Source organism: Aulonocara stuartgranti (assembly GCF_965226115.1).
Source record: "Aulonocara stuartgranti genome assembly, chromosome: 11".
NCBI classification, from domain to species: Eukaryota; Metazoa; Chordata; class Actinopteri; order Cichliformes; family Cichlidae; genus Aulonocara; species Aulonocara stuartgranti.
This window is the reverse complement of record NC_138947.1, coordinates 21530259-21548027: the sequence shown is the minus strand read 5'-3', so window position 1 is coordinate 21548027 and position 17769 is coordinate 21530259. Positions and strand designations below refer to the sequence as shown.

Below are 17769 nucleotides of genomic sequence, written 5' to 3'. Positions count from 1 at the left end.
AAAGGATCAGTAAATTGAGTGGTGTGAAGTTAGCGCTTGAAGAAAACTCACACGCTGCTGCTGTTAAAAATTCAAAATGCGAAGGTTTTTATTCAAAATGCATTCATTATCGCTCAAGGTCATTTTGATGGCTATTTCTCCCTTCTTACTTTTAACTAGCAAGGGGATAGTTACTGCAAGATTCTGTATTTGTTAGTACTCAGTGTAAGGGGCGTGATTAGAAACTGGGAGCCATACATCTTCAGGCAGGATGTGTCTGCAGGTGGTCAAATCCTAATCACAGCCTGAGTGAGAAATATTTCACAAAATCTAAAAGATATAAATCGCAAAACACAAGTAACAAAATAAGTATTTTACAAGTTGCTAAAAAAATCTATCATTAATTAGTGACAGTGTTCAGCTAGAGGAAGAGTGTCATCAAAGACGGCAGACTTGTAAAGGATTGGAAACACTGATACTATGTGGGTGATAATAATAAAAAAAACAACCATACCAGCACACGTTCATTGTCACCTGAAATGTCAATGATTTTTTCTGTTAAGTGCTGGTGTCATATAAAATCTCAAAAAGCAGTAATAAATCTTCGTATTGCAAAATAGGGCATATTATGACACCCATAATGACTCGAACAATGGTTTGGGACAGTCGGTCACTTAATCGACGAGTCATTTCAGTTGTATTACCTCTGATGCTGTAAAATCCAGCATTTCCATTTAAGAACATTAAAAAGCGTCTGTGTGAGAAGACAACCCCACTAACCGCTGTCTGTACTGCATATTTCACTGTGGAAAAAGTAGAGTTTGACAAAGTCATATTGTTTTTAATTGTTTCTCCGCTCCGTGTCTTCTTTCAGTTCCCGGCACATTCCCTCAATTAGTCCCGCAGAATCCCTCTGGGGTCGTCTGCCTCACTTACTTTTATGTTTCTTTGATGCCTTTCTCCCCATAATCACCTTTTCAATGTCGTGCAAGCCTTCTGTCACCTCGTCCCTTCTAACATGAGATCCCTCCCAAAACTTTACACTCCCTTGTCCAGGTTCTTTGTGGATCCCTGATGTGTCCTTTCTCTTGTTGCCTTCCCTTCCCAGCCCATGAAACTCCTCCTGGTTGTCTGCCTCACTGATCTCTCGGTCCCCCTCCAGCGTGGCACTGTGGACATCCCTGTCTGTCCTGCCAGTTTCAGCATGACAACGCTGGCTGGTGTAGGCAGAGAAATGGGCAAAGAGCTGAGGGTTTATTGTGAGATGAGGGTAAGATGCAGCACATAAACCTGTGATAGAATGAGGCTGGATCGCTGTGGCTGATTTGACAGAGGGCAGCGAGCTCTGGGGATGGCTGCTCGTCTTGCTTTTACGCTGAGTTCGAGGGTGTTTTAGTGATGCGGCTTTTTTAGATGTCCCTTTATCACAGCTCTGCTTCCCCTTGTCCTCCGAGAGCTCATCGAAGTCTACACAAGAAGAAAATTATCGTTAATTCGCTTCATCGGGGTATCTCTGCATGTGCCGCGTTTTGAATGCTTTCTCACCATAAACACTGTTATGGATCTTTTTCTTTTCAGTCTGGCTGCGCCTCAGGTCTGTGGCTTGTTTCACCGAATCCAAAAGCCCAAACATCTCACACAAGGAATTAAGCAGCATGACATCTAACAAAATAATCAAGAGTCAGCTACAAGGCTTTTGAATGATTTGTCCACAATGAAGTCAGCTGTTTGCAAAATCAATAGCAATGAATTTTCAAAGATTTAGCTGGCGGGGCCTTTATTGAAAATCTTTTTGAAACCTGATTTTTCAAGTTTTGACTCAGCTGACGTTTTATTAACATCAACACTGAATCATTTTTCACAGTCCAGAGGTTAGATGGGTACCACTGTGGGCACTTACCTGTTTCCTGCAGGTTTCCGTTCTCACTGCGAAGCTCCACCCGCTTAAAAGTGCTGAACAGTTCATTCTGGAGGCTGGATAGGACCTCCCCCATCATCCCGCAGTCTGCCACACCCTTCCACAGAGTCAACACCCCGTCTACAGGAGGTCAAATAGGTAGGGCGTTATAATGGGATATCAAGAAATCTATGCAAGTGTGTGCATGTTTGTCCTTTCGTTTTGTTAGTTTGTGTAAAAGTATACAATGCTTTGTGTTGCTGTGGGGACAGGCAGCAAGAAAAATAGGGTTGGAGGTGAAATTTGGAGAGAGTCAGAGCTTTGAAAGAGGAAGAAAAGAGAGAAGAAAAACAGAAACAGAATATGTCAGGGTTGGATAAACACTGGGAACAAATATACAGAGATAAAGGAAATAGGAGTGATGCAGCAGTTGGAGAGAGGATGTCAAATATGTGACAGAGGGAACGACAAAAGAGTGTGAAAATGGGTCAGAAAAGAGGTGCTCCAAGAGGAGAGAAAGGAGGGCAAGGCGAATTTGAGAGTGAATGAAGAATTACTGGAGATCTGCCAAAAGAAAAGGAAAACAAGTCAAGCGCATGAAAGTGGTAAAAATGTCAAAGATGCTTGATATGAAATGCATGCAAATTCATGTTTGCTTAAAATCTGTCGAGATAAATGCAGAATGTCTGGTGAAGATATTCCAAATACCGTTTAAGGCCCTCCGAAGTTTAATTCATTCATTTCTTTACATCGTGCATTACAGAGAAGCAGCGCATTTCTTCAGCAGCTGATAGAGGAGTAGAGGTGTAAGCTGTGAATTGGCTATATGTTTTAAGCCCTATGACAAGCAGCACTCCATGTGCTGTGACACATTTCAATTTGCCCTTCACTAAACCATCTCAGGCTATTTTACTGAGGACCCGGACTGAGAGCCTGACAGTTTATTTGGAGCCGATACCTATACCTATTTTTAGAAAGTAAAAAAATTCAGATATCAATATTGAACATTATTCTTATTATTAAAACCATCTGTAAAATACCACCACACATTTTACCTTTTTAAATCGGCACAAACTGTTCCGTGCAAAATTGCTGAGCCACTCCTTATTTCGTTTTATTTTGCTTCCAAGGAAACTAGACTTTTTTAAAATATTTTTAAAGCGAGCAGCAGTTCAAGTCCAGGTTTTCTGAAGGTCTTTCAAACGTTTTTCAGTCCAGTCCTTGTACCTGACCTGATTTTAGTGGAATGTTTCTTTTGTTTGTTAAGTCGTTTAACATTGACCTGTGAATCTTTCAAGCATAAAAAAAAACATTACACGTGACAAAGAACTAATTTTAAATTGTATCTTGATGGAGTTTATTACAAGCAGCCTGTGTTAGATTTATGGAAGATGCCAAAGATGTCACGGTTTGATATGCAAAGTATTATTGAAAGGTTTTGTCATGGTTCATGGAAATGTTGGAGATCGTGTCAACAAACTTGATGGAATTCTGAACACAGAAACACACCATCAGATTTTGATCCGCTATGTAATACCATGTGGAAAGAATCTGACTAACACTGGCTTCATGTTTCAGCATCACAGTGATACCAAACGCACAACAGAACACTATCGGTCATGGATCGGCCTCCCCAGAGCCCAGAACCTCCTCGAGACTACTTAAAGAAAAGTTGAAAAAAGCTTGAATCAGAGGTTTTAGGCTGTGTTGAAGATTAAAGGTGGTCACACCAAATATTGACTTACAAGCTTGTTAGAACTTTACAAACTCTGTTTTTGACTTATATACTATACTTCAATGTATGTTTTGACATTTTAGTAAATCTCGGCACATTTTTCCCTTTGTCCTAGCAAAATATAAAGAAACGATGGGTGTGTCAAGACTTTTGCACAGTACCAATATCGATGCATCTCTAGGCTAAAGATGCATCGATATCTACTGTCATCTACTTTAAAGAGCACCTGATAAGGTCACTTAAAACACCCTTAAATCAAAGTTTTGGTTAGAATAGCACTTAGAAATGTCAGATGGGGTCAGCAGCTCTTTAAGGACGGTCTGCAGGAATGGCACAACTGCAGATTCAAAGGTTCAGTGTTGGTGGAGGGGTCAAACAATTGATGCTGCAAGAGGTGTGACACAAGGGACAAATGGACTGCAGGATGACTCATTTAAACCCTTCAGGGCAGGTTTCAGGGCTCACAGACATACAACCTCTTGAAGATCTGTGGGCTGAAGTTGTGCCTCCACCCATGATAGCATTGAAACTTTTAAAGTCAAACATTTCTAAGAAACATTTCCTTTAACAGATGGAAAAGTAACACATGCCAGGAGTAAATAAAACCTTCATGATGCCGGAGCCTACAGGACATATTCTAGCATATAACCTGACAGACATTTGCAGTTAAACATGTGACTTGCACATGCTCCATGTGCTGTGCCCAAAACTGCAGTAAGCCACTAAATGGCTTCTAAACAGAGCATATACCCATGTGGCGACTGCTTAAGCACCCAAAGTGGAGCAGTAGAGGTGAGCGGTTTGCTGCGGTGTGGGCTATCATGAAAGGAGATGCCATCTGCTTTCCCGGTTCCAACAGTGACTGATTGTGCACAGATTTTCCCGCTGAACAGTAATTATCTGGGTGTTATCTTTATTTAAAATAGGGCGTACCTGCCTTATGCAGTTTATTAATCTATTCAACAAGCACCCCAGTGTATGCACGTGTTCTTATAATTACCAGGTACGTCAGCCAGCTTTCTTTTGGTAGCATGTCCATTGGCTGTTACAGGGTTTAGAAGCCTCCGTGGACCGTTGCTCCACTCTGCTGCTGCACTAATCCTATCCTGCAAACTCTCCTGCACCTCTGCCGCCTTATGTGCATCTTCTGAAATGGGAACAAAATGCAGTGAAACCCATAATGCGACCACTCCTCTCTGGATTTTATTTTCTTCTGTGCGGTGGTGAGGTAAACATTAAAAGCAAACTTTTTATTGCTGATGTTTATATTTAAACGTCAAGCTTATTAAAGCGTTCACTACTTTCCAAAAAATAAAAAACCCCTAAGGCTGTGTTTCTTTTCTGTAAATGTTCAAGTGGTTTCCAAAGGGTTTAGGTTCTGTTTCCTGAGTGATGCCGCAGCAGCCCAAGCATATGTGGGAGGCAAAAAAAAAGCAGCAAACTGAATGCCAACTGAAATCTACCTGTCACGGGAGACACCTGCCCTCCAACAGGGTCAAGAGCCAGACACGACAGGCTCGGCTGCACCGAGTTCCCAGGAGGAAGCCGCGTTCTGCTGATCAGCACATCAAATTTAGTGCTGTGGCAGGTGTTGCTGCACAGGGTGTCATGCTGGTAGAAATCTATCTGGCCGGAGTCCATCATTTTCCTGCACGGGGAGAGCCAGGTTAACACTGCAAAGTTTCCAGGAAAATATTTACGCTACGTAGCTACGGGGGGATGTTAGGACTGAATTTCCAGTGAGTTCCTGATAGCTTCTCAGCGGTGTGCTCGACACAGAGTGCCTTGATCTGGCCTCTGGAGGAATGAAGATGAAAAGAACAGATAGGGCCTTTTGAGCTTTGTGTACCATCTCACAGTAATACCAACAACAAGCGCAAACATGATAAAGAGGTGAGAAGTGTTTCTCGGCAGCTTGCATCCGTGCTATTTGATCCTGCTATCATGATAATGCCACTTACAGACTGCCTCTGGAATGCACCGGCAAACCCTGACAGACTCCAAGCAGCTGCAAATTATATGAGTGAGACTTTAGCTGTGCGCCGCTCTACAACAAAAAGCAGACAAAAAGAAGTTATATGAGTCTACCTGAGCATTACTCCTCCCAGCCTGATGGCTCTTTTCCAGTCCTTTAGAGTAGCTTTCCCTGCCAGATGCACAAACTGCTTAGGACTGATGAGCTCGTCATTGAACTGTTAAAAAAAAAAAAGGGAGGACAGCACACATTATGTTTCTGAGAGAGTAATAAGACAGAAGGGACCAAAATGCCATCGCGGAGAAAGGTTTTCAAAAATAAATTTTGCAGTAATAATAAGGTAATAATTAAACGATCACACTAAACATCAACTTACTTTGACGCATCTGACGTTGATTCCGGGGCACACAAACTTCTTAAACAGCAGCACCGCCCTGCTGTCTCCGCAAGTGATGGGGTAGCCATACTCGACCTCATCTCCATCTGCTTCACTGTCATCTAAACGTTACAGAACACAAACATCGCCATGACCGCCTGCAGCGGCATTACAGTGTGCATTTGCAGTAATGAAAGTCAGAATCGTCAAACACCCCAGGAGGTTTGTCAATACTCTCCGTGTATATCTGTTACATGACAGTGAAGCTTGAGAGATTCATTATTCCGTTTACTGCATCGGTTAGACTGAATAAGCTGTGTGTTTGAAAGGTTCAGTTCAGCAATTAGTTGCAATGTCTTTGTGTCATTCACCATGATGCGTCTCTATGGCCAGGACTGTAGTGCCAGTGTCTGCAATGTCATCATTCATCCTGCAGAGGGCGACAGATCCACACATATAAAATAATTATTTATTGCACGCAAGCCTTGGAAATATTCTTAAAATGCGTGCAAGTTGGCTGCATGTATACACAGAACGACCAGATGTCACTCTTTATGTGGGACTGTAAAGCATTTGTATTGTTTATAGAGGAAATATCCTCAGTGTCAGTATTTGTTAGTTTGCTTTAAAAAAACTTTTACAATTTGCCTGATAAAGCATTGATGACGTCTTTATTGAGACTTTGGATGTCTAGAAGAATCTCAGCCTCCATACAATAATAATTTAAGAAGTCTAAAACTAACACTGAAACTAAGAAAAAAATCAACTAAAGCCAAACATTTCCAAACAATAAAAATACTGGCAGCCACCAGTGCTACTCAGTGCATAATAAAGGAAGATTTTTTACTATAGTCAAAGGAAGGTCAGCCTGCATGATGGTATGCCTGTCAATGACATTTTCCCCCCAAAAAATCTGTCTTTTTATGGCAATGGGAGGCGCTACAGGAGCCTCCGGACTAAGACCACCAGGTACCGGAACAGCTTCTTCCCCACAGCTGTCAGACTCCTGAACTCTGCCTCCTGACATCTGACCCACGTTAACACATGGACTGAACATACACACAACCACAATGGACAACTGTACCCTCAAACACACAATAATAACATGGACTGAACCACCACTCACAACCACTAGCACTTTATATAGCCTCTGTAGGAATTATATCTCACTTATCTTAACTGCACTACTGTATAGCTCTGTGTAAATAATCATTCTGTACATTCGATAATTTTTAATCCTACAACTGTTTACAACTTGCATAGTTCCCATTTCTGTATAGCTGTATATCTCAGATTTCTGTAAAGTTATTTATTTCATATTCTGTATAGTTTTTCATATTTATATCCTGTCCATATCCTGTACATAGCTTGTACTCACTACAGCCTGTACATACTTATAGTTATAGAATATTCACAACATACTTCATACCGTGTACATTATAACATACCATAATAGACCCATTTCTGTAATATACTCACATATCTATATTATTGCTAATATATATTGTAATATATCTATATCACTAAAGCACTTCTGGATGGATGCAAACTGCATTTCGTTGCCCTGTACCTGTGCATGTGCAATGACAATAAAGTTGAATTCTATTCTATTCTATTCTATTCAATCTGTGAATGCATCCATACTGAAACTCAAAGACTGTTAGCTAAAAGAATCAACAGTGAAATAACAATAACTTCAGTTTCCTTTTATGCTCATTGTATTTATTTAGCAAGAGTTGGAAAGGTTGCCTTTAAATATAATATAGTTGTTAAGGTGTCTCACTTTAGGATGTGGTCATCTTCTGTATACCTGCCTGATTTTGTGTTCTTTGAATTAAGTCTGCATTAAACAACAGATGTATCTCACATAATTTGTTTAACACAAAGATCACTGTGCTCTTCACACAAACAAAGCGCTTATATTAATACGAGCCACTTTACCCATGCAGGACGGGCTGCAGGTGCAAGAGGACTTGAGATTTTTGCTCAGTACTGCTGTGCTCTCCCTCCTCTTCCCTCGCAGTCATGACCTCCTCTGAAGACACGGTGACCTGAGCACCCGCCATCACCTCTCTTCTCGGAGCTGCAGACAGAAAAGGGCGAGCAGGCGTGTTAACGTCCACATGACAAGTGTGCACGCTTTAATGCACATGCAAATCACTGAGTTTTACCCACCCACCCCCTCTAACAGCCTTTTCTTGCATGCAACTGTCATAGAAATGAGTCCATACAGGGCTTAAAATGACATAATCCTCACATCACCGGGCCTTGCTTCCTATGCTGCTGCTAAGAATGCACAAGAACATCGTAAATACTGAAACAAAAGCTTACAGCTTTTACTAAAGCACTGCCTACAAACGTAACACAGCAAAGTCTATTCAAGGATATTCATCTATTTAATTCATTCAGTCAAAGGAATAATCTGACATCAGATCAGTCAGTCTGTTGAACAAATGCAATCTGCAGGAGCATTGTTACCAGATGAAATAAAGCAGTCTGCAAAGCATGCTGCCATGTAGCCTGCCTATATGTATGTGTATGTGTGTGCTATAATTATGGCTACAGAACACCTTAAGAATTTGCTTTAAAAATTGGCACATAATCACATTATGGAGTGGTCAAATGTGAACAAAGTACCCACTGGACTGTGATAATATACGGTCAGTGCGAAATGGGAAACCGCTCCAGGGTAAAAAGCTACCGATTAATAATAAATAAAGTGCCTTTGCAATCATTCGAGCCTGATTCTCTCTATTATATCACTGGTGTCAAGCCAGCCTCCAATTCGAGACTTGCAGTCAAGCCAGCCTCCAGTTTGTTTTACGTTCCCTGTGTATTCAAAGTATTACGGGAATGGATGTGGAAACCGGATTTCAAAATAAAAGCCAACTTCGAGTGAATTAACAGATATGTTAAGAACATAATAACATATAATTTAGGCTTTTTTTTTTTTACAAACTCTAATGTTAGATCTATATGACACAGCCTTGTACCCTAATTGTGCCCTGTCACTATCAAGGCCATCTTATTTTGGATTTCAAAGTAAAAGCCCTGTGAATCTTCATTTTTGAACTACTCTTTCAATGACTTAATAATGCTCTTAAAAGCAAAAGTCGTATTTCCAAATACTATTTGAACTTTATATCAACACTTTCCAACCACAGTCTTTTTACAGTGATACCATATCAATATCAAGTCAGTCTGATTTTGCCTTTCATAGTAATGGCCCTTTGAAATTGTCCATAATTGACTTAATCTTCTAACGATTCAAAATGCTCTAAAATGAAAAATTCTTGTTTCCACAGGGTAATTCCACCTTAGATCAACAGTATACAGCCCCACAGTGATACCATATCAATATCAAGTCATTCTGATTATGCCTTCCAAAATAAAAGCCTTTTTAAATTGTCCATAATTGACCTAACTTTCAGTGATTTCAAAATGTTTTAAAATGGAAATTTCCTGTTTCCACAGGGTAATTCCACTCCAGATCAACAGTATACAACCTCACGATGTTACCATATCAATATCAAGACATTCTGATATTGCTTTAAAAAATAAAAGCATTTTCAAACTGCCCATATCTGACTTGCTCCTGGAACAATTTCAAAATGCTCTAAAATGGCACATTCCTGTTTCCACAGGGTAATTCCACTTTAGATCAACAGTATACAGCCCCACAGTGATACCATATCAATATCAAGTCATTCTGATTTTGCTCTCAAAAATAAAAGCCTTTTCAAATTGTCCATAATTGACCTAACTTTCAGTGATTTCAAAATGCTCTAAAATGGAAAATTCCTGTTTCCACAGGGTAATTCCACCTTAGATCAACAGTATACAGCCCCACAGTGATACCATATCAATATCAAGTCATTCTGATTATGCCTTCCAAAATAAAAGCCTTTTTAAATTGTCCATAATTGACCTAACTTTCAGTGATTTCAAAATGCTCTAAAATGGAAATTTCCTGTTTCCACAGGGTAATTCCACTTTAGATCAACAGTATACAGCCCCACAGTGATACCATATCAATGTCAAGTCATTCTGATTTTGCCTTCCAAAGTAAAAGCCTTTTCAAATTGTCCACAATTGACCTAACTTTCAGTGATTTCAAAATGCTCTAAAATGGAAATTTCCTGTTTCCACAGGGTAATTCCACCTTAGATCAACAGTATACAGCCCCACAGTGATACCATATCAATATCAAGTCATTCTGATTATGCCTTCCAAAATAAATGCCCTTTCAAATTGAGCATATACGGCCTACTTTTTTGACGATTTCAAAATGTTCTTAAAAAGAATTTTGCTGTTTCCACAGGATAATTTCACTTTAGTTCAACAGTATACAACCTCACGATGTTACCATGTCAATTTCAAGTCAGTCTGATTTTGCTTTTCAAAATAAAAACTTTTTCAATTTGCCCATATATGACTTACTCTTGGAGCGAATTCAAAATGCTCTAAGATGGAAAATTGCTGTTTCCACAGCATAATTCCACTTTAGATCAATAGTATCCAACCCCACAGTGATACCATATCAATATCAAATCAGTCTGATGTTGCCTTCCAAAATAAAAGACTTTTCAAATTGCCGATATACGACCTACTCTTTTAAAGAATTCAGAACGCTCTAAAAATGAAACTTGCTCTTTCCACAGGATGAATCCATGTTAGATCAAAAGTGTACATCCACACCATGGTACTACTTCAATTTCAAGTCATTCTGATTTTGCCTTCCAAAATAATGGCCTGTTGAAAATGCCAATAACTTACCTAACTTTCAGTGATTTCGGAATGCTCTAAAAAGGAAATTTTCTGTTTCCACAGAATAATTTCACTTTAAATCAACAGTATACAACCCCACAGAGATACGATGTTAAGATCAAGTCACTCTGATTTTGCCTTCCAAAATAAAAGTATTTTCAAATTGCCCGTAGACGACCTACTCGTTTAACGATTTCAAAATGCTCTTAAATTGAAAGATGCTGTTTCCACAGGATAATTCCACTTTAGATCAACAGTATCCAACCCGACAGTAAAACCATGTAAATTTCATGGTTGGTTTGCAAGCTGTTTTGTAATTTCTTTATTTAGAATGACATCTTTCCACAGACTTAAAATATAAACGTACTATCAATTACAACCTAGTGGCAATTTCGGCTTCCTTTTACATCATCTTTATGATTCAATTCTGTCATAATCAATTGAGTCTGATTTTGCTTTTCAAAATGAAAACCCAATATGTGTTGAAACAGCAATTTTCATTTTTAAAACATTCTGAAATAATTGAAAGAGTATATCACATATGGACAAATTCGACGGGCCATTAATTTGAAAGGCGAAATCAGACCAACATGAAATTTACATGGTTTTACTGTCGGGTTGGATACTGTTGATCTAAAGTGGAATTATCCTGTGGAAACAGCATCTTTCAATTTAAGAGCATTTTGAAATCGTTAAACGAGTAGGTCGTCTACGGGCAATTTGAAAACACTTTTATTTTGGAAGGCAAAATCAGAGTGACTTGATCTTAACATGGTATCTCTGTGGGGTTGTATACTGTTGATTTAAAGTGAAATTATTCTGTGGAAACAGAAAATTTCCTTTTTAGAGCATTCCGAAATCACTGAAAGTTAGGTAAGTTATTGGCATTTTCAACAGGCCATTATTTTGGAAGGCAAAATCAGAATGACTTGAAATTGAAGTAGTACCATGGTGTGGTTGTACACTTTTGATCTAACACGGATTCATCCTGTGGAAAGAGCAAGTTTCATTTTTAGAGCGTTCTGAATTCTTTAAAAGAGTAGGTCGTATATCGGCAATTTGAAAAGTCTTTTATTTTGGAAGGCAACATCAGACTGATTTGATATTGATATGGTATCACTGTGGGGTTGGATACTATTGATCTAAAGTGGAATTATGCTGTGGAAACAGCAATTTTCCATCTTAGAGCATTTTGAATTCGCTCCAAGAGTAAGTCATATATGGGCAAATTGAAAAAGTTTTTATTTTGAAAAGCAAAATCAGACTGACTTGAAATTGACATGGTAACATCGTGAGGTTGTATACTGTTGATCTAAAGTGGAATTACCCTGTGGAAACTGAAATCTTCCTTTTTAGAGCATTCTGAAATCACTGAAAGTTAGGTAAATTATGGGCATTTTCAACAGGCCATTATTTTGGAAGGCATAATCAGAATTACTTGAAATTGATATGGTAACATCGTGAGGTTGTATACTGTTGATCTAAGGTGAAATTATCCTGTGGAAACAGCAATTTTCACTTTTAGAGCATTTTGAAATCTTTAAAAGAGTAGGTCGTATCTTGGCAATTTGAAAAGTCTTTTATTTTGGAAGGCATAATCAGAATGACTTGATATTAATATGGTATCACTGTGGGGCTGTATACTGTTGATCTGGAGTGGAATTATCCTGTGGAAACAGGAAATTTCCATTTTAGAGCATTTTGAAATCACTGAAAGTTAGGTCAATTGTGGACAATTTGAAAAGGCTTTTACTTTGGAAGGCAAAATCAGAATGACTTGATATTAATATGGTATCACTGTGGGGCTGTATACTGTTGATCTAAAGTGGAATTACCCTGTGGAAACAGGAAATTTCCATTTTAGAGCATTTTGAAATCACTGAAAGTTAGGTCAATTATGGACAATTTAAAAAGTCTTTTATTTTGGAAGGCATAATCAGAATGACTTGATATTGATATGGTATCACTGTGGGGCTGTATACTGTTGATCTAAAGTGGAATTACCCTGTGGAAACAGGAATTTTCCATTTTAGAGCATTTTGAAATTGTTCCAGGATCAAGTCAGATATGGGCATTTTGAAAATGCTTTTATTTTTGAAAGCAAAATCAGAATGACTTGATATTGATGTGGTAACATCGTGAGGTTGTATACTGTTGACCTAAAGTGAAATTATCCTGTGGAAACAGCAATTTTCACTTTTAGAGCATTTTGAAATCTTTAAAAGAGTAGGTCGTATCTTGGCAATTTGAAAAGTCTTTTATTTTGGAAGGCATAATCAGAATGACTTGATATTGATATGGTAACATCGTGAGGTTGTATACTGTTGACCTAAAGTGAAATTATCCTGTGGAAACAGCAAAATTCTTTTTAAGAACATTTTGAAATCGTTAAAAAAGTAGGTCGTATATATGCTCAATTTGAAAGGGCATTTATTTTGGAAGGCATAATCAGAATGACTTGATATTGATATGGTATCACTGTGGGGCTGTATACTGTTGATCTAAGGTGGAATTACCCTGTGGAAACAGGAATTTTCCATTTTAGAGCATTTTGAAATTGTTCCAGGATCAAGTCAGATATGGGCAGTTTGAAAATGCTTTTATTTTTGAAAGCAAAATCAGAATGACTTGATATTGATATGGTAACATCGTGAGGTTGTATACTGTTGATCTAAGGTGGAATTACCCTGTGGAAACAGGAAATTTCCATTTTAGAGCATTTTGAAATCACTGAAAGTTAGGTCAATTGTGGACAATTTGAAAAGGCTTTTACTTTGGAAGGCAAAATCAGAATGACTTGACATTGATATGGTATCACTGTGGGGCTGTATACTGTTGATCTAAAGTGGAATTACCCTGTGGAAACAGGAAATTTCCATTTTAGAGCATTTTGAAATCACTGAAAGTTAGGTCAATTATGGACAATTTAAAAAGGCTTTTATTTTGGAAGGCATAATCAGAATGACTTGATATTGATATGGTATCACTGTGGGGCTGTATACTGTTGATCTAAGGTGGAATTACCCTGTGGAAACAGGAAATTTCCATTTTAGAGCATTTTGAAATCACTGAAAGTTAGGTCAATTATGGACAATTTGAAAAGGCTTTTATTTTTGAGAGCAAAATCAGAATGACTTGATATTGATATGGTATCACTGTGGGGCTGTATACTGTTGATCTAAAGTGGAATTACCCTGTGGAAACAGGAATGTGCCATTTTAGAGCATTTTGAAATTGTTCCAGGAGCAAGTCAGATATGGGCAGTTTGAAAATGCTTTTATTTTTTAAAGCAATATCAGAATGTCTTGATATTGATATGGTAACATCGTGAGGTTGTATACTGTTGATCTGGAGTGGAATTACCCTGTGGAAACAGGAAATTTCCATTTTAAAACATTTTGAAATCACTGAAAGTTAGGTCAATTATGGACAATTTAAAAAGGCTTTTATTTTGGAAGGCATAATCAGAATGACTTGATATTGATATGGTATCACTGTGGGGCTGTATACTGTTGATCTAAGGTGGAATTACCCTGTGGAAACAAGAATTTTTCATTTTAGAGCATTTTGAATCGTTAGAAGATTAAGTCAATTATGGACAATTTCAAAGGGCCATTACTATGAAAGGCAAAATCAGACTGACTTGATATTGATATGGTATCACTGTAAAAAGACTGTGGTTGGAAAGTGTTGATATAAAGTTCAAATAGTATTTGGAAATACGACTTTTGCTTTTAAGAGCATTATTAAGTCATTGAAAGAGTAGTTCAAAAATGAAGATTCACAGGGCTTTTACTTTGAAATCCAAAATAAGATGGCCTTGATAGTGACAGGGCACAATTAGGGTACAAGGCTGTGTCATATAGATCTAACATTAGAGTTTGTAAAAAAAAAAAAGCCTAAATTATATGTTATTATGTTCTTAACATATCTGTTAATTCACTCGAAGTTGGCTTTTATTTTGAAATCCGGTTTCCACATCCATTCCCGTAATACTTTGAATACACAGGGAACGTAAAACAAACTGGAGGCTGGCTTGACTGCAAGTCTCGAATTGGAGGCTGGCTTGACACAAGTATTATACCACTTCAGTCCAACATAAGTAGGAGATGATAGCAGATACATATGAAAGGCACCGAGGAGAAACTCATTTATAAACTGTTTGGGTGATTCCACAGCAGAGACACAGTGGCTGGCAGGCTTGTTATGCAGTAAAGAGCAGATAACAGCACTGATTAATAACTTCCACGCTGTATTAAGTGGCCTTAACACAGTGTGGATCACCAACTCATACAGCACGAACAGTTGCGTGCCTTGCTCACACTCCTGCACCCACTCAAACTGACGTCTGCTTGGTGCGGAGGCACGCACACCCCGACAGGGACGCGCGACCCTGTCCTTTGAAAAAATAAAAATAAAAAGGCGCACAAAACACCGTGTCCCGTGTCAAACTCCCACACACTCTACCTGCGACTGTATGTAGACATTGTCGTAGTTTTACTCACCGTTTTACAGCAGGGGATAATTCATCCTCCGGTCGTCAGAGAAGTGCGATAGCATGCGCAGTGCTGCTTCGCTTAGACTTCCTGCAGTGAAGGCAGCATTTGCCTGAGAAGCATCTGTCCCGCTGTCACGAGAAGCGGTTGGCTCGCACGCGATGTGTAAATCGGTCAGACTGCTCTTATGTGGCTTGGATTGAGCGCCTCCACGGCTGTGCACAGGCTGAAAGCTTTCCAGCCTCAGAGCATGTTTCCAATCCAGGGAAAATCCGCAAGAACTATTATTATTATTATTAGTAGTAGTAGTAGTATCATTATTATTACACAAATTACATATCTTAGCTCAACAATCTGGGTTTTGTTTGTTACACGTGTAGCTTTATGGTTTTAATACGACAGGCTCAACCCTCACGTCACCTACATATTTGATTGATTGATTGAATCTTTATTTTGAACATGTTGAAAAAGTACAACAAAATAGAATTAAAAGAGACAAATGAACAAAGCAAAACAAAAGGAAAACGAGCAACCACAACTCCAAATAACGTTCATGTTCAAAAAGGAGCAGGAAGAAGCATAAGCTTATTTAATCCCACCCCTTTTCCACTATCTAGTATCAATAGACTACAGAAATACCTCCTTGCAATTACATTATATGTCATGTGTATTTTTTTTTAAAATATATATACATATATGTTTCTATCTATCCATACATACGTATATACACATACGCATATATACACATTTTCAATAACCCCATTAACACCTCAGGGATACACAACCTACAAATATATATATATATATATATATATACGGTATATATATATATATATATATATATCGGGTATGTTGGTATGGGTATATAATATACCCATACCAACATACCCGTGCACTTTTAGAATATTGTCAGGAAGCAGGTTATTTATTGCTTTATATATAATTTGTGCAGTGAGAAAATGAACCAGATCTGTGAATTTTAGAATTTTTGATTTTAAGAATAGTGGATTTGTATGATCTCTGTAACCAGTTTTATGGATTAGCCTTATGGCCCTTTTTTGTAATATAAAGATTGAATGATAGCGAACATTTGTAAATATTGCCCCAAACCTCTGCACAGTAATTCAAATACGGTGCAATCAGGGAACAATAGAGAATGTGGAGTGATTTGTGGTCCAGAATGTGTTTTACTTTACTCAAGATTGAGACACTTCTTGAAATTTTGTTATGTATATGATTTATATGAGACTTCCAGTTTAATTTATCATCTATAATCACACCAAGAAACTTATGTTCAAGTACTCTTTCAATTTCCACACCATCTATATGAATCTGCACTTGTGCATTTCTAAGGGAATTCCCAAATAAGATCATTTTAGTTTTACTTAGATTTAGCGATAGTTTGTTCCTGTTAAACCATTTTTTAATTTTGCACATTTCTGAAGTAATTGTATCCAGCAGCTCCTTTAGATTCCCCCCAGAACAAAAAATATTTGTGTCATCTGCAAATAATACTAATTTTAATATATCAGATGCCTTACAAATATCATTTATATAAATAATAAATAATTTTGGATACATATTGTACTTTACACTCCACACCTGGTCTTGATGGTCGAAGAATGTGTTGATGCAATAATAATGCAATAATATTTAACAAGCATGGACCGGACCAGGGATTTTTTTGGGGTGACCTTTGGAGAGTCACACCAGCAGGTGGTGTAATCCTTACAGCCAGAAGCATCAAGGCTGCCCAGATTGGGGCTCGTAGTGCAGCAGGATCAGCTCTCCTGTTCATGTGTGTCGTGACCAGAGCATGCCCCAGCTCTCTCTCAGGTACAACAGACCCACATCTCCAATATTCTGATAACTTCCAGTCTATAACTTTAAACCAGATGATGAATGCATGCATGGCCTCAGTCTTTCTTCTTTAAAATGACAGTCAGCGTGCTCCTAGATCACATGAATATTCTGTGATACTTTGATTGGGGACTCATGGCATTAAGTGAATAAATACTTCAATTTGTTCATAATTTGGGTGCGTTTGACAGGAGTCTCCTGGGACAGCGACAAAACGATGTTTTTTTAAAAGCACTTGTCAAAGCAGAAATGTTTTTAAAGTGAAGAACTAACTGATTGACGAAGACATTAAAAGGCTGGAATAATAGAAAAACACACGTAAGATTAAAGAAAAAATACATACCTCTAAATCTTGAGGAAAATGATTAATTCACCGGAAGATGGCAGTCTTAGCACTTAGACTGAGAACGGAAATTCGGGCGAGTTAATAAAGCGAACAGACGAGGTGTTTCTGAATGTTTCATGTTTGCTTTAAAACTGCACTTTCCACCTTTGACACGCACGCATCTTCAAATAAAGATCCCGGTTCGGCATTTCCATCGTTTCTAATGAGCGTAAATAAGAAGCACTGCTACCGCTGGCTGGTCTCAGGTCAGCGAACACCTACGGATCAGGCCAGCCCTATTTGGGAATGGAATCCCGGACACCAACTTGATTGACGCTTCAGGAGAGCCAATTGGAGAC

General features: G+C 38.4%; 2 protein-coding genes across 4 annotated transcripts in view; one reads left to right on the top strand and one right to left on the bottom strand.

Annotated features, from left to right (window-relative positions):
* The window catches only part of LOC309716991 (sialic acid-binding Ig-like lectin 10), a 155973-nt gene that overhangs the window by 93245 nt on the left and 44959 nt on the right, over positions 1-17769 (top strand). The window lies entirely within an intron of this gene.
* LOC309716984 (glucocorticoid modulatory element-binding protein 1-like) lies at positions 64-17507 on the bottom strand. Of its 3 annotated transcripts, XM_082551159.1 has the most exons (11): positions 16110-17393; positions 15235-15927; positions 7904-8045; positions 6334-6392; positions 5963-6084; positions 5700-5803; positions 5075-5259; positions 4612-4758; positions 1880-2017; positions 1525-1641; positions 64-1446 (listed from the first exon to the last, which is right to left on the bottom strand). In XM_082551159.1, the coding sequence occupies exons 3-11, from the start codon at positions 8026-8028 to the stop codon at positions 908-910; spliced, it is 1536 nt and encodes a 511-aa protein (XP_082407285.1). In that variant the 5' UTR covers positions 8029-8045; positions 15235-15927; positions 16110-17393; the 3' UTR covers positions 64-907. The 3 variants fall into 3 exon arrangements, with proteins under 3 accessions (XP_082407285.1, XP_082407284.1, XP_082407286.1); XM_082551158.1 differs by lacking the exons at positions 15235-15927; positions 16110-17393 and adding an exon at positions 17429-17507; XM_082551160.1 differs by lacking the exons at positions 4612-4758; positions 16110-17393 and having other exon boundaries at positions 15235-15483.

Bases quoted from the DNA above. Each gene is read 5' to 3' on its own strand.
- LOC309716984 (XM_082551158.1), bottom strand. From the start codon at position 8,028: ATGGCGGGTGCTCAGGTCACCGTGTCTTCAGAGGAGGTCATGACTGCG. The intron at 4,759-5,074 runs GTAGATTTCAGT...TTCCCATTTCAG, and splicing joins GCAGGTGTCTCCCGTGACAG to AAGATGCACATAAGGCGGCA. The intron at 2,018-4,611 runs GTAATTATAAGA...GACCTCCTGTAG, and splicing joins AAAGCTGGCTGACGTACCTG to ACGGGGTGTTGACTCTGTGG.